At 55.9% G+C, this 16711-nt stretch overlaps 1 protein-coding gene across 9 annotated transcripts in view; it reads left to right on the top strand.

The window, feature by feature from the left end:
- Positions 1-16711, top strand: part of LOC140411246 (kinesin light chain 1-like) — a 669745-nt gene that overhangs the window by 459626 nt on the left and 193408 nt on the right. For 2 of the 9 annotated variants that reach the window (XM_072500360.1, XM_072500368.1), the window contains exons 1-2: positions 13363-13470; positions 16405-16656. In XM_072500360.1, the coding sequence (XP_072356461.1) occupies positions 13366-13470; positions 16405-16656 (357 nt within the window). In that variant the 5' untranslated portion in view covers positions 13363-13365. Of the gene's footprint in view, positions 1-6738; positions 6871-13361; positions 13471-16404; positions 16657-16711 lie in introns of those variants that run through there. The other 7 variants (XM_072500363.1, XM_072500364.1, XM_072500365.1 and 4 more) reach the window with 5 other exon arrangements.

Genomic DNA, 16711 nt, shown 5'->3' with positions numbered 1-16711 from the left:
GACGTGACAGATACAGCATCTCCCAGACAGCAGCAGACAGTGACAGATACAGCATCTCACAGACAGCAGCAGACAGTGACAGATACAGCATCTCCCAGACAGCAGCAGACAGTGACAGATACAGCATCTCTCAGACAGCAGCAGACAGTGACAGATACAGCATCTCCAGACAGCAGCAGACAGTGACAGATACAGCATCTCACCAGACAGCAGCAGACAGTGACAGATACAGCATCTCCCAGACAGCAGCAGACAGGTGACAGATACAGCATCTCCAGACAGCAGCAGACAGTGACAGATACAGCATCTCCCAGACAGCAGCAGACAGGTGACAGATACAGCATCTCCCAGACAGCAGCAGGACAGTGACAGATACAGCATCTCCCAGACAGCAGCAGACAGTGACAGATACAGCATCTCCCAGACAGCAGCAGACAGTGACAGATACAGCATCTCCCAGACAGCAGCAGACAGTGACAGATACAGCATCTCTCAGACAGCAGCAGACGGTGACAGATACAGCATCTCCAGACAGCAGCAGACAGTGACAGATACAGCATCTCACAGACAGCAGCAGACAGTGACAGATACAGCATCTCCAGACAGCAGCAGACGGTGACAGATACAGCATCTCCCAGACAGCAGCAGACAGGTGACAGATACAGCATCTCCTCAGACAGCAGCAGACAGTGACAGATACAGCATCTCTCAGACAGCAGCAGACAGTCGACAGATACAGCATCTCTCCAGACAGCAGCAGACAGTGACAGATACAGCATCTCCCAGACAGCAGCAGACAGTGACAGATACAGCATCCTCCCAGACAGCAGCAGACAGTGACAGATACAGCATCTCCTCAGACAGCAGCAGACAGTGACAGATACAGCATCTCCCAGACAGCAGCAGACAGTGACAGATACAGCATCTCCCAGACAGCAGCAGACAGTGACAGATACAGCATCTCCCAGACAGCAGCAGACGTTGACAGATACAGCATCTCCCAGACAGCAGCAGACAGTGACAGATACAGCATCTCCCAGACAGCAGCAGACAGTGACAGATACAGCATCTCTCAGACAGCAGCAGACAGTGACAGATACAGCATCTCCCAGACAGCAGCAGACAGTGACAGATACAGCATCTCCCAGACAGCAGCAGACGGTGACAGATACAGCATCTCCCAGACAGCAGCAGACAGTGACAGATACAGCATCTCCCAGACAGCAGCAGACAGTGACAGATACAGCATCTCCCAGACAGCAGCAGACAGTGACAGATACAGCATCTCCCAGACAGCAGCAGACAGTGACAGATACAGCATCTCCCAGACAGCAGCAGACAGTGACAGATACAGCATCTCCCAGACAGCAGCAGACAGTGACAGATACAGCATCTCCCAGACAGCAGCAGACAGTGACAGATACAGCATCTCCTCAGACAGCAGCAGACGGTGACAGATACAGCATCTCCAGACAGCAGCAGACAGTGACAGATACAGCATCTCCCAGACAGCAGCAGACAGTGACAGATACAGCATCTCCCAGACAGCAGCAGACAGTGACAGATACAGCATCTCCCAGACAGCAGCAGACAGTGACAGATACAGCATCTCCCCAGACAGCAGCAGACAGTGACAGATACAGCATCTCTCAGACAGCAGCAGACAGTGACAGATACAGCATCTCTCAGACAGCAGCAGACGGTGACAGATACAGCATCCCCAGACAGCAACAGACAGTGACAGATACAGCATCTCTCAGACAGCAGCAGACAGTGACAGATACAGCATCTCCCAGACAGCAGCAGACGGTGACAGATACAGCATCTCCCAGACAGCAGCAGACAGTGACAGATACAGCATCTCTCAGACAGCAGCAGACAGTGACAGATACAGCATCTCCCAGACAGCAGCAGACAGTGACAGATACAGCATCTCCCAGACAGCAGCAGACAGTGACAGATACAGCATCTCCAGACAGCAGCAGACGGTGACAGATACAGCATCTCCCAGACAGCAGCAGACAGTGACAGATACAGCATCTCCCAGACAGCAGCAGACAGTGACAGATACAGCATCTCTCCAGACAGCAGCAGACAGTGACAGATACAGCATCTCCCAGACAGCAACAGACAGTGACAGATACAGCATCTCTCAGACAGCAGCAGACGGTGACAGATACAGCATCTCCCAGACAGCAACAGACAGTGACAGATACAGCATCTCCCAGACAGCAACAGACAGTGACAGATACAGCATCTCCCAGACAGCAGCAGACGGTGACAGATACAGCATCTCCCAGACAGCAGCAGACGGTGACAGATACAGCATCTCCCAGACAGCAGCAGACAGTGACAGATACAGCATCTCCCAGACAGCAGCAGACGGTGACAGATACAGCATCTCCCAGACAGCAGCAGACGGTGACAGATACAGCATCTCCCAGACAGCAGCAGACGGTGACAGATACAGCATCTCCCAGACAGCAACAGACAGTGACAGATACAGCATCTCCCAGACAGCAGCAGACAGTGACAGATACAGCATCTCCCAGACAGCAGCAGACGGTGACAGATACAGCATCTCCCAGACAGCAGCAGACGGTGACAGATACAGCATCTCCCATACAGCAGCAGACAGTGACAGATACAGCATCTCCCAGACAGCAGCAGACAGTGACAGATACAGCATCTCCCAGACAGCAGCAGACGGTGACAGATACAGCATCTCCCAGACAGCAGCAGACAGTGACAGATACAGCATCTCCCAGACAGCAGCAGACAGTGACAGATACAGCATCTCCCAGACAGCAGCAGGACGGTGACAGATACAGCATCTCCCAGACAGCAGCAGACAGTGACAGATACAGCATCTCCCAGACAGCAGCAGACAGTGACAGATACAGCATCTCTCAGACAGCAGCAGACGGTGACAGATACAGCATCTCCCAGACAGCAGCAGACGGTGACAGATACAGCATCTCCCAGACAGCAGCAGACGGTGACAGATACAGCATCTCCCAGACAGCAGCAGACGTGACAGATACAGCATCTCTCAGACAGCAGCAGACGGTGACAGATACAGCATCTCTCAGACAGCAGCAGACGGTGACAGATACAGCATCTCCCAGACAGCAGCAGACAGTGACAGATACAGCATCTCCCAGACAGCAGCAGACAGTGACAGATACAGCATCTCTCAGACAGCAGCAGACAGAGACAGATACAGCATCTCCCAGACAGCAGCAGACAGTGACAGATACAGCATCTCCCAGACAGCAGCAGACAGTGACAGATACAGCATCTCTCAGACAGCAGCAGACAGTGACAGATACAGCATCTCCCAGACAGCAGCAGACAGTGACAGATACAGCATCTCCCAGACAGCAGCAGACAGTGACAGATACAGCATCTCCCAGACAGCAGCAGACAGTGACAGATACAGCATCTCCCAGACAGCAGCAGACAGTGACAGATACAGCATCTCCAGACAGCAGCAGACAGTGACAGATACAGCATCTCCCAGACAGCAGCAGACAGTGACAGATACAGCATCTCCCAGACAGCAGCAGACGGTGACAGATACAGCATCTCTCAGACAGCAGCAGACGGTGACAGATACAGCATCTCTCAGACAGCAGCAGACAGTGACAGATACAGCATCTCCCAGACAGCAGCAGACAGTGACAGATACAGCATCTCTCAGACAGCAGCAGACGGTGACAGATACAGCATCTCCAGACAGCAGCAGACAGTGACAGATACAGCATCTCCCAGACAGCAGCAGACAGTGACAGATACAGCATCTCCCAGACAGCAGCAGACAGTGACAGACAGATACAGCATCTTCCCAGACAGCAGCAGACGGTGACAGATACAGCATCTCCCAGACAGCAGCAGACGGTGACAGATACAGCATCTCCCAGACAGCAGCAGACGGTGACAGATACAGCATCTCCCAGACAGCAACAGACAGTGACAGATACAGCATCTCCCAGACAGCAGCAGACAGTGACAGATACAGCATCTCCCAGGACAGCAGCAGACAGTGACAGATACAGCATCTCTCAGACAGCAGCAGACAGTGACAGATACAGCATCTCCCAGACAGCAGCAGACAGTGACAGATACAGCATCTCCCAGACAGCAGCAGACGGTGACAGATACAGCATCTCCCAGACAGCAGCAGACGGTGACAGATACAGCATCTCTCAGACAGCAGCAGACGGTGACAGATACAGCATCTCTCAGACAGCAGCAGACAGTGACAGATACAGCATCTCTCAGACAGCAGCAGACAGTGACAGATACAGCATCTCCCAGACAGCAGCAGACGGTGACAGATACAGCATCTCCCAGACAGCAGCAGACGGTGACAGATACAGCATCTCCCATACAGCAGCAGACAGTGACAGATACAGCATCTCCCAGACAGCAGCAGACAGTGACAGATACAGCATCTCCCAGACAGCAGCAGACGGTGACAGATACAGCATCTCCCAGACAGCAGCAGACAGTGACAGATACAGCATCTCCCAGACAGCAGCAGACAGTGACAGATACAGCATCTCCCAGACAGCAGCAGACGGTGACAGATACAGCATCTCCCAGACAGCAGCAGACAGTGACAGATACAGCATCTCCCAGACAGCAGCAGACAGTGACAGACAGATACAGCATCTCCCAGACAGCAGCAGACAGTGACAGATACAGCATCTCTCAGACAGCAGCAGACGGTGACAGATACAGCATCTCCCAGACAGCAGCAGACGGTGACAGATACAGCATCTCCCAGACAGCAGCAGACGGTGACAGATACAGCATCTCTCAGACAGCAGCAGACGGTGACAGATACAGCATCTCTCAGACAGCAGCAGACGGTGACAGATACAGCATCTCCCAGACAGCAGCAGACAGTGACAGATACAGCATCTCCCAGACAGCAGCAGACAGTGACAGATACAGCATCTCTCAGACAGCAGCAGACAGAGACAGATACAGCATCTCCCAGACAGCAGCAGACAGTGACAGATACAGCATCTCCCAGACAGCAGCAGACAGTGACAGATACAGCATCTCTCAGACAGCAGCAGACAGTGACAGATACAGCATCTCCCAGACAGCAGCAGACAGTGACAGATACAGCATCTCCCAGACAGCAGCAGACAGTGACAGATACAGCATCTCCCAGACAGCAGCAGACAGTGACAGATACAGCATCTCCCAGACAGCAGCAGACAGTGACAGATACAGCATCTCCCAGACAGCAGCAGACAGTGACAGATACAGCATCTCCCAGACAGCAGCAGACAGTGACAGATACAGCATCTCCCAGACAGCAGCAGACGGTGACAGATACAGCATCTCTCAGACAGCAGCAGAACAGTGACAGATACAGCATCTCCCAGACAGCAGCAGACAGTGACAGATACAGCATCTCCCAGACAGCAGCAGACAGTGACAGATACAGCATCTCCCAGACAGCAGCAGACAGTGACAGATACAGCATCTCTCAGACAGCAGCAGACAGTGACAGATACAGCATCTCTCAGACAGCAGCAGGACGGTGACAGATACAGCATCTCCCAGACAGCAGCAGACAGTGACAGATACAGCATCTCCCAGACAGCAGCAGACAGTGACAGACAGATACAGCATCTCCCAGACAGCAGCAGACGGTGACAGATACAGCATCTCCCAGACAGCAGCAGACCGGTGACAGATACAGCATCTCCCAGACAGCAGCAGACGGTGACAGATACAGCATCTCCCAGACAGCAGCAGACAGTGACAGATACAGCATCTCTCAGACAGCAGCAGACAGTGACAGATACAGCATCTCCCCAGACAGCAGCAGACGGTGACAGATACAGCATCTCCCAGACAGCAGCAGACGGTGACAGATACAGCATCTCCCAGACAGCAGCAGACGGTGACAGATACAGCATCTCCCAGACAGCAGCAGACGGTGACAGATACAGCATCTCCCAGACAGCAGCACACAGTGACAGATACAGCATCTCCCAGACAGCAGCAGACGGTGACAGACAGATACAGCATCTCCCAGACAGCAGCAGACGGTGACAGATACAGCATCTCTCAGACAGCAGCAGACGGTGACAGATACAGCATCTCCCAGACAGCAGCAGACAGTGACAGATACAGCATCTCCCAGACAGCAGCAGACAGTGACAGATACAGCATCTCCCAGACGGCAGCAGACAGTGACAGAGACAGCATCTCCCCAGACAGCAGCAGACAGTGACAGATACAGCATCTCCCAGACAGCAGCAGACGGTGACAGATACAGCATCTCCCAGACAGCAGCAGACGGTGACAGATACAGCATCTCTCAGACAGCAGCAGACAGTGACAGACACAGCATCTCCCAGACAGCAGCAGACGGTGACAGATACAGCATCTCTCAGACAGCAGCAGACGGTGACAGACAGATACAGCATCTCCCAGACAACAGCAGGTGGTGCTGGAGAGACGGTCTCACCAAACGAATTTGGTCATCTGATCTGAATTGATTTTGTCGAGCAGAGTGCAGTTCGAGAGAGAGTGCTGTTACTGTGTGTCGTCTCAGTATGTGGGTTTCTCGCTGTCCCTCGTCATAGACAAGCTTCCCTGTCATTAGCTCCTCCACTGCAATGCTCTCCGTGATGCCTGTGGGTTCCTGTCACTCTTGCAGTGCAGATCATGGCATCTATCAGATGATTCATTCATTATACTGCTGTCTGTAGAGTCTTGTGCAAATCGGTTGCCACATTTCAAACGTGACGGTGCCGACTGCCCTTCAGGAAGTAATTTCTAATCTATTAACTGCTCAGACTATGTAAGGTGTTCTAAGTAAAAGCAAGATTCTGCTGGGTGAGTCTGGATCTACTTGCTGTTCACTGGCTGCTGGTTAGCAGGGAGATGGGTTTGGAAGCGAGCTGAGCTTGGTAATCGTTGTGGTACACTCGCCTCCTTTTAGCCAGCCGAGCAGCCTCTTTATATTCTGGACTCAGTCACAAGGCCCTTCTCCATAAGGTGAGAAGGGAGCCAGACATGTGTTGGAGACTGGAGGAGGAGGAGGGACTGAATCCTTCAGGGGGCTGCTGTGTTGTAGGGAGGGTGGTGGAGCGACTGAATCCTTCAGGAGGTTGCTGTGTTGTCGGGAGGAGGAGGAGGGACTGGGTCCTTCAGGAGGCTGCTGTGTTGTAGGGAGGGTGGAGGAGGAGGGACTGAGTCCTTCAGGAGGCTGCTGTGTTGTAGGGAGGAGGAGGAGGGACTGGGTCCTTCAGGAGGCTGCTGTGTTGTAGGGAGGGTGGAGGAGGGGACTGGGTCCTTAAGGAGGCTGCTGTGTTGTAGGGAGGAGGAGGAGGGACTGAGTCCTTCAGGAGGCTGCTGTGTTGTAGGGAGGGAGGAGGAGGAGGGACTGGGTCCTTCAGGAGGCTGCTGTGTTGTAGGGAGGGTGGAGGAGGGACTGGGTCCTTCAGGAGGCTGCTGTGTTGTAGGGAGGGTGGAGGAGGGACTGGGTCCTTCAGGAGGCTGCTGTGTTGTAGGGAGGGTGGAGGAGGGACTGGGTCCTTCAGGAGGCTGCTGTGTTGTAGGGAGGGTGGAGGAGGGACTGGGTCCCTTCAGGAGGCTGCTGTGTTGTAGGGAGGGAGGAGGAGGGACTGAATCCTTCAGGAGGCTGCTGTGTTGTAGGGAGGAGGAGGAGGGACTGAGTCCTTCAGGAGGCTGCTGTGTTGTAGGGAGGAGGAGGAGGGACTGGGTCCTTCAGGGGGCTGCTGTGTTGTAGGGAGGGTAGATGAGGGACTGAATCCCTCAGGAGGCTGCTGTGTTGTCGGGAGGGAGGAGGAGGGACTGAGTCCTTAAGGAGGCTGCTGTGTTGTAGGGAGGGAGGAGGAGGGGACTGAGTCCTTAAGGAGGCTGCTGTGTTGTAGGGAGGGTAGAGGAGGGACTGAATCCCTCAGGAGGCTGCTGTGTTGTAGGGAGGGAGGAGGAGGACTGAGTCCTTCAGGAGGCTGCTGTGTTGTAGGGAGGGAGGAGGAGGGACTGAGTCCTTCAGGAGGCTGCTGTGTTGTAGGGAGGGTGGAGGAGGGACTGGGTCCTTCAGGAGGCTGCTGTGTTGTAGGGAGGGTGGAGAAGGGACTGAGTCCTTCAGGAGGTTGCTGTGTTGTAGGGAGGGAGGAGGAGGGACTGGATCCTTCAGGAGGCTGCTGTGTTGTAGGGAGGGAGGAGGAGGGACTGGGTCCTTCAGGAGGCTGCTGTGTTGTAGGGAGGGAGGAGGAGGGACTGAGTCCTTCAGGAGGCTGCTGTGTTGTAGGGAGGAGGAGGAGGGACTGGGTCCTTCAGGAGGCTGCTGTGTTGTAGGAAGGGAGGAGGAGGGACTGAGTCCTCCAGGAGGCTGCTGTGTTGTAGGGAGGAGGAGGAGGGACTGGGTCCTTCAGGGGGGCTGCTGTGTTGTAGGGAGGGAGGAGGAGGGACTGAGTCCTTCAGGAGGCTGCTGTGTTGTAGGGAGGGTGGAGGAGGGACTGTGTCCTTCAGGAGGCTACTGTGTTGTAGGGAGGGAGGAGGAGGAGGGACTGAGTCCTTCAGGAGGCTGCTGTGTTGTAGGGAGGGTGGAGGAGGGACTGGGTCCTTCAGGAGGTTGCTGTGTTGTAGGGAGGGAGGAGGAGGGACTGGGTCCTTCAGGGGGCTGCTGTGTTGTAGGGAGGGTGGAGGAGGGACTGGGTCCTTCAGGAGGTTGCTGTGTTGTAGGGAGGGAGGAGGAGGGACTGGGTCCTTCAGGAGGCTGCTGTGTTGTAGGGAGGAGGAGGAGGGACTGAGTCCTTCAGGAGGCTGCTGTGTTGTAGGGAGGGTGGAGGAGGGACTGGGTCCTTCAGGGGGCTGCTCTGTTGTAGGGAGGGTGGAGGAGGGACTGAGTCCTCCAGGAGGTTGCTGTGTTGTAGGGTGGAGGAGGAGGACTGGGTCCTTCAGGAGGCTGCTGTGTTGTAGGGAGGGTGGAGCAGGGACTGAGTCCTCCAGGAGGCTGCTGTGTTGTAGGGAGGAGGAGGAGGGACTGAGTCCTTCAGGAGGCTGCTGTGTTGTAGGGAGGGAGGAGGAGGGACTGGGTCCTTCAGGAGGCTGCTGTGTTGTAGGGAGGGTGGAGGAGGGACTGAGTCCTTCAGGAGGCTGCTGTGTTGTAGGGAGGAGGAGGAGGGACTGAGTCCTTCAGGAGGCTGCTGTGTTGTCGGGAGGAGGAGGAGGGACTGGGTCCTTCAGGAGGCTGCTGTGTTGTAGGGAGGGTGGAGGAGGGACTGGGTCCTTCAGGAGGCTGCTGTGTTGTAGGGAGGAGGAGGAGGGACTGAGTCCTTCAGGAGGCTGCTGTGTTGTCGGGAGGGAGGAGGAGGGACTGGGTCCTTCAGGAGGGCTGCTGTGTTGTAGGGAGGGTGGAGGAGGGACTGGGTCCTTCAGGAGGCTGCTGTGTTGTCGGGAGGAGGAGGAGGGACTGAGTCGTTCAGGAGGCTGCTGTGTTGTCTGGAGGGAGGAGGAGGGACTGAGTCCTTCAGGAGGCTGCTGTGTTGAAGGGAGGGAGGAGGAGGGACTGAGTCCTCCAGGAGGCTGCTGTGTTGTAGGGAGGGAGGAGGAGGGACTGAGTCCTTCAGGAGGCTGCTGTGTTGTAGGGAGGGTGGAGGAGGGACTGGGTCCTTCAGGAGGCTGCTGTGTTGTAGGGAGGAGGAGGAGGGACTGGGTCCTTCAGGGGGCTGCTGTGTTGTAGGGAGGGTGGAGGAGGGACTGAGTCCTTCAGGAGGCTGCTGTGTTGTAGGGAGGGAGGAGGAGGGACTGAGTCCTCCAGGAGGCTGCTGTGTTGTAGGGAGGGAGGAGGAGGGACTGAGTCCTTCAGGAGGCTGCTGTGTTGTAGGGAGGGTGGAGGAGGGACTGGGTCCTTCAGGAGGCTGCTGTGTTGTAGGGAGGGAGGAGGAGGGACTGAGTCCTTCAGGAGGCTGCTGTGTTGTAGGGAGGAGGAGGAGGGACTGGGTCCTTCAGGAGGCTGCTGTGTTGTAGGGAGGGAGGGAGGAGGGACTGGGTCCTTCAGGAGGCTGCTGTGTTGTAGGGAGGGAGGAGGAGGGACTGAGTCCTTCAGGAGGCTGCTGTGTTGTAGGGAGGGAGGAGGAGGGACTGAATCTCTCAGGAGGCTGCTGTGTTGTAGGGAGGGAGGAGGAGGGACTGGGTCCTTCAGGAGGCTGCTGTGTTGTAGGGAGGGAGGAGGAGGGGACTGAATCTCTCAGGAGGCTGCTGTGTTGTAGGGAGGAGGAGGAGGGACTGGGTCCTTCAGGAGGCTGCTGTGTTGTCGGGAGGGAGGAGGAGGGACTGAATCTCTCAGGAGGCTGCTGTGTTGTAGGGAGGAGGAGGAGGGACTGGGTCCTTCAGGAGGCTGCTGTGTTGTAGGGAGGGTGGAGGAGGGACTGAATCTCTCAGGAGGCTGCTGTGTTGTAGGGAGGGAGGAGGAGGGACTGAGTCCTTCAGGAGGCTGCTGTGTTGTAGGGAGGGTGGAGGAGGGACTGGGTCCTTCAGGAGGCTGCTGTGTTGTAGGGAGGGAGGAGGAGGGACTGAGTCCTTCAGGAGGCTGCTGTGTTGTAGGGAGGAGGAGGAGGGACTGGGTCCTTCAGGAGGCTGCTGTGTTGTAGGGAGGGAGGAGGAGGGACTGAGTCCTTCAGGAGGCTGCTGTGTTGTAGGGAGGGAGGAGGAGGGACTGGGTCCTTCAGGAGGCTGCTGTGTTGTAGGGAGGGTGGAGGAGGGACTGGGTCCTTCAGGAGGCTGCTGTGTTGTAGGGAGGGTGGAGGAGGGACTGGGTCCTTCAGGAGGCTGCTGTGTTGTAGGGAGGGTGGAGGAGGGACTGGGTCCTTCAGGAGGCTGCTGTGTTGTAGGGAGGGAGGAGGAGGGACTGAGTCCTTCAGGAGGCTGCTGTGTTGTAGGGAGGGAGGAGGAGGGACTGAATCTCTCAGGAGGCTGCTGTGTTGTAGGGAGGGAGGAGGAGGGACTGGGTCCTTCAGGAGGCTGCTGTGTTGTAGGGAGGGTGGAGGAGGGGCTGAATCCCTCAGGAGGCTGCTGTGTTGTAGGGAGGGAGGAGGAGGGACTGAATCTCTCAGGAGGCTGCTGTGTTGTAGGGAGGGGGAGGAGGGACTGAGTCCTTCAGGAGGCTGCTGTGTTGTAGGGAGGGTGGAGGAGGGGCTGAATCCCTCAGGAGGCTGCTGTGTTGTAGGGAGGGAGGAGGAGGGACTGAATCTCTCAGGAGGCTGCTGTGTTGTAGGGAGGGGGAGGAGGGACTGAGTCCTTCAGGAGGCTGCTGTGTTGTAGGGAGGGAGGAGGAGGGACTGAGTCCTCCAGGAGGCTGCTGTGTTGTAGGGAGGTAGGAGGAGGGACTGGGTCCTTCAGGAGGCTGCTGTGTTGTAGGGAGGAGGAGGAGGGACTGGGTCCTTCAGGAGGCTGCTGTGTTGTAGGGAGGGAGGAGGAGGGACTGAATCCTTCAGGAGGTTGCTGTGTTGTAGGGAGGGAGGAGGAGGGACTGAATCTCTCAGGAGGCTGCTGTGTTGTAGGGAGGGTGGAGGAGGGACTGGGTCCTTAAGGAGGCTGCTGTGTTGTAGGGAGGGAGGAGGAGGGACTGGGTCCTTCAGGAGGCTGCTGTGTTGTAGGGAGGGAGGAGGAGGGACTGGGTCCTTCAGGAGGCTGCTGTGTTGTAGGGAGGAGGAGGAGGGACTGAGTCCTTCAGGAGGCTGCTGTGTTGTAGGGAGGGAGGAGGAGGGACTGGGTCCTTCAGGAGGCTGCTGTGTTGTAGGGAGGGTAGAGGAGGGACTGGGTCCTTCAGGAGGCTGCTGTGTTGTAGGGAGGGTGGAGGAGGGACTGGGTCCTTCAGGAGGCTGCTGTGTTGTAGGGAGGGTGGAGGAGGGACTGGGTCCTTCAGGAGGCTGCTGTGTTGTAGGGAGGGTGGAGGAGGGACTGGGTCCTCCAGGAGGCTGCTGTGTTGTAGGAAGGGAGGAGGAGGGACTGAGTCCTCCAGGAGGCTGCTGTGTTGTAGGGAGGGAGGAGGAGGGACTGGGTCCTTCAGGAGGCTGCTGTGTTGTAGGGAGGAGGAGGAGGGACTGAGTCCTTCAGGAGGCTGCTGTGTTGTAGGGAGGGAGGAGGAGGGACTGGGTCCTTCAGGAGGCTGCTGTGTTGTAGGGAGGAGGAGGAGGGACTGAGTCCTTCAGGAGGCTGCTGTGTTGTAGGGAGGGAGGAGGAGGGACTGAGTCCTCCAGGAGGCTGCTGTGTTGTAGGGAGGGAGGAGGAGGGACTGGGTCCTTCAGGGGGCTGCTGTGTTGTAGGGAGGGAGGAGGAGGGACTGAGTCCTCCAGGAGGCTGCTGTGTTGTAGGAAGGGAGGAGGAGGGACTGAGTCCTCCAGGAGGCTGCTGTGTTGTAGGGAGGGAGGAGGAGGGACTGGGTCCTTCAGGAGGCTGCTGTGTTGTAGGGAGGAGGAGGAGGGACTGAGTCCTTCAGGAGGCTGCTGTGTTGTAGGGAGGGTGGAGGAGGGACTGAATCCTTCAGGAGGCTGCTGTGTTGTAGGGAGGGAGGAGGAGGGACTGGGTCCTTCAGGAGGCTGCTGTGTTGTAGGGAGGGTGGAGGAGGGACTGGGTCCTTCAGGAGGCTGCTGTGTTGTAGGGAGGGAGGAGGAGGGACTGGGTCCTTCAGGAGGTTGCTGTGTTGTCGGGAGGGAGGAGGAGGGACTGAGTCCTTCAGGAGGCTGCTGTGTTGTAGGGAGGGAGGAGGAGGGACTGGGTCCTTCAGGGGGCTGCTGTGTTGTAGGGAGGGTGGAGGAGGGACTGGGTCCTTCAGGAGGCTGCTGTGTTGTAGGGAGGGAGGAGGAGGGACTGAGTCCTTCAGGAGGCTGCTGTGTTGTAGGGAGGGGGGAGGAGGGACTGGGTCCTTCAGGAGGCTGCTGTGTTGTAGGGAGGGAGGAGGAGGAGGGACTGGGTCCTTCAGGAGGCTGCTGTGTTGTAGGGAGGGAGGAGGAGGGACTGGGTCCTTCAGGGGGCTGCTGTGTTGTAGGGAGGGAGGAGGAGGGACTGGGTCCTTCAGGGGGCTGCTGTGTTGTAGGGAGGGAGGAGGAGGGACTGGGTCCTTCAGGGGGCTGCTGTGTTGTAGGGAGGGTGGAGGAGGGACTGGGTCCTTCAGGAGGCTGCTGTGTTGTAGGGAGGGAGGAGGAGGAGGGACTGGGTCCTTCAGGAGGCTGCTGTGTTGTAGGGAGGGAGGAGGAGGGACTGAGTCCTCCAGGAGGCTGCTGTGTTGTAGGGAGGGAGCAGGAGGGACTGAGTCCTCCAGGAGGCTGCTGTGTTGTAGGGGGCTGCAAGTTGTCGAAAATGTTGACGTATTTGTTTAAATTCAATCTTGCAATGCAGTGCGAGAGAATTCGAGCCGGGAATTCAAGACAAATTTCTTTACCCAGAGGATTGCGAGAATTTGAGGTGAATAATTGATGTATTTAAGGTGAATCTGGATTAACCTGATGGAATAAGGAACAGGATTTATTGATGGGGTGAGAGAGGTTTCTTTTGAATATAAACACCGACCTGCCTTTGTTTAGCTGAACTGACCGATTCTGCACAGCAAAGACAGAAGATAAATGAAACAGGAGGTGATGATTATGTTTAACAGAGGAAAATAATTTCCAACCTCTCCAGCACTGGGAGCTTCCCTCACTTCTATCTGGCTCTCGTTACGCAGTAAACAATCACTATGATTAGTTAATGACTTAATGTTGCATCCTGCGACTCACAGAGTGGTCAGCAGTTCACACAGACGACGCTTTTTCAGTGCAGTGATTAGTCTGCACTGGGGTTGAGGAGTTTCTATCTTTGGGATCTTTGAACAAACACTGACTGTTTGCTCGGAGCAGGTTGGGGCGGAGAGCTCAGGGAATGTGGGCCACATGGTTGGTCCACATAAACCCTGCGTAAAGGACAAACTAACTGGCCCATCAGCAATCAACTGTGTCCCTTCTCCTCACACGAGCACATTTTAGGAACTGTGCCATTAGCTCGAGTGGTATGTTGGGAGCAGAGTAGAGCTCTGTGACAGTGTCACTGGGATCTCACTGGGGATGGTGTATCTCCACTCTGTGACAGTGTCACTGGGATCTCACTGGGGATGGTGTATCGTCGCTCTGTGACAGTGTCACTGGGATCTCACTGGGGATGGTTTATCGCCGCTCTGTGACAGTGTCACTGGGATCTCACTGGGGATGGTTTATCGCCGCTCTGTGACAGTGTCACTGGGTTCTCACTGGGGATGGTTTATCGCCGCTCTGTGACAGTGTCACTGGGATATCACTGGGGATGGTTTATCGCCGCTCTGTGACAGTGTCACTGGGATCTCACTGGGGATGGTGTATCGCCGCTCTGTGATAGTGTCACTGGGATCTCACTGGGGATTGTTTATCTCCGCTCTGTGACAGTGTCACTGGGATCTCACTGGGGATGGTTTATCACCGCTCTGTGACAGTGTCACTGGGATCTCACTGGGGATGGTGTATCGCCGCTCTGTGACAGTGTCACTGGGATCTCACTGGGGATTGTTTATCTCCGCTCTGTGACAGTGTCACTGGGATCTCACTGGGGATGGTTTATCGCCGCTCTGTGACAGTGTCACTGGGATCTCACTGGGGATGGTTTATCGCCGCTCTGTGACAGTGTCACTGGGATCTCACTGGGGATGGTTTATCGCCGCTCTGTGACAGTGTCACTGGGATCTCACTGGGGATGGTTTATCGCCGCTCTGTGACAGTGTCACTGGGATCTCACTGGGGATGGTGTATCGCCGCTCTGTGACAGTGTCACTGGGATCTCACTGGGGATGGTTTATCTCCGCTCTGTGACAGTGTCACTGGGATCTCACTGGGGATAGTGTATCTCCGCTCTGTGACAGTGTCACTGGGATCTCACTGGGGATGGTTTATCTCCGCTCTGTGACAGTGTCACTGGGATCTCACTGGGGATGGTTTATCGCCGCTCTGTGACAGTGTCACTGGGATCTCACTGGGGATGGTGTATCGCCGCTCTGTGACAGTGTCACTGGGATCTCACTGGGGATGGTTTATCGCCGCTCTGTGACAGTGTCACTGGGATCTCACTGGGGATGGTTTATCGCCGCTCTGTGACAGTGTCACTGGGAGCTCACTGGGGATGGTTTATCGCCGCTCTGTGACAGTGTCACTGGGATCTCACTGGGGATGGTTTATCTCCGCTCTGTGACAGTGTCACTGGGATCTCACTGGGGATTGTTTATCGCCGCTCTGTGACAGTGTCACTGGGATCTCACTGGGGATGGTTTATCGCCGCTCTGTGACAGTGTCACTGGGATCTCACTGGGGATGGTTTATCGACGCTCTGTGACAGTGTCACTGGGATCTCACTGGGGATGGTTTATCGACGCTCTGTGACAGTGTCACTGGGATCTCACTGGGGATGGTTTATCGACGCTCTGCGACAGTGTCACTGGGATCTCACTGGGGATGGTGTATCGCCGCTCTGTGACAGTGTCACTGGGAGCTCACTGAGGATGGTTTACCTCCGCTCTGTGACAGTGTCACTGGGATCTCACTGGGGATGGTGTATCTCCGCTCTGTGACAGTGTCACTGGGATCTCACTGGGGATGGTGTATCGCCGCTCTGTGACAGTGTCACTGGGATCTCACTGGGGATGGTTTATCTCCGCTCTGTGACAGTGTCACTGGGATCTCACTGGGGATGGTGTATCGCCGCTCTGTGACAGTGTCACTGGGATCTCACTGGGGATGGTTTATCTCCGCTCTGTGACAGTGTCACTGGGATCTCACTGGGGATGGTTTATCTCCGCTCTGTGACAGTGTCACTGGGATCTCACTGGGGATGGTGTATCGCCGCTCTGTGACAGTGTCACTGGGATCTCACTGGGGATGGTTTATCTCCGCTCTGTGACAGTGTCACTGGGATCTCACTGGGGATGGTGTATCGCCGCTCTGTGACAGTGTCACTGGGATCTCACTGGGGATGGTTTATCTCCGCTCTGTGACAGTGTCACTGGGATCTCACTGGGGATGGTGTATCGTCGCTCTGTGACAGTGTCACTGGGATCTCACTGGGGATGGTGTATCGCCGCTCTGTGACAGTGTCACTGGGATCTCACTGGGGATGGTTTATCGCCGCTCTGTGACAGTGTCACTGGGATCTCACTGGGGATGGTTTATCTCCGCTCTGTGACAGTGTCACTGGGATCTCACTGGGGATGGTGTATCGCCGCTCTGTGGCAGTGTCACTGGGATCTCACTGGGGATGGTTTATCACCGCTCTGTGACAGTGTCACTGGGATCTCACTGGGGATGGTGTATCGCCGCTCTAACCCGCGTCTCCTCTCTCTGACAGGGCCACTGGGATATGTCCACAATGGTTTACCCACGAGATGAGAAACTGAGCCAGGAGGACATTATTTCAAACACCAAGGTCGTGATGCAGGGGCTGGAGGCTCTGAAGAATGAGCATAACTCCATCCTGCACTCCCTGCTCGAAACCATCAGCTGCCTGAAGAAAGATGAGGAGGCCAACCTGGTGCACGAGAAATCCAATCTCATCCGCAAATCCGTGGAAATGATTGAACTTGGTCTGGGAGAGGCTCAGGTACCTGCTGGAGGAGAGGGAGCGGCTGGAGAGGAGGAAGAGAGGGAGCAGCTCG

This window comes from Scyliorhinus torazame, chromosome 4, assembly GCF_047496885.1.
Source record: "Scyliorhinus torazame isolate Kashiwa2021f chromosome 4, sScyTor2.1, whole genome shotgun sequence".
NCBI classification, from domain to species: domain Eukaryota; kingdom Metazoa; phylum Chordata; class Chondrichthyes; order Carcharhiniformes; family Scyliorhinidae; genus Scyliorhinus; species Scyliorhinus torazame.
This window is presented reverse-complemented; position numbering and strand designations above follow the sequence as displayed.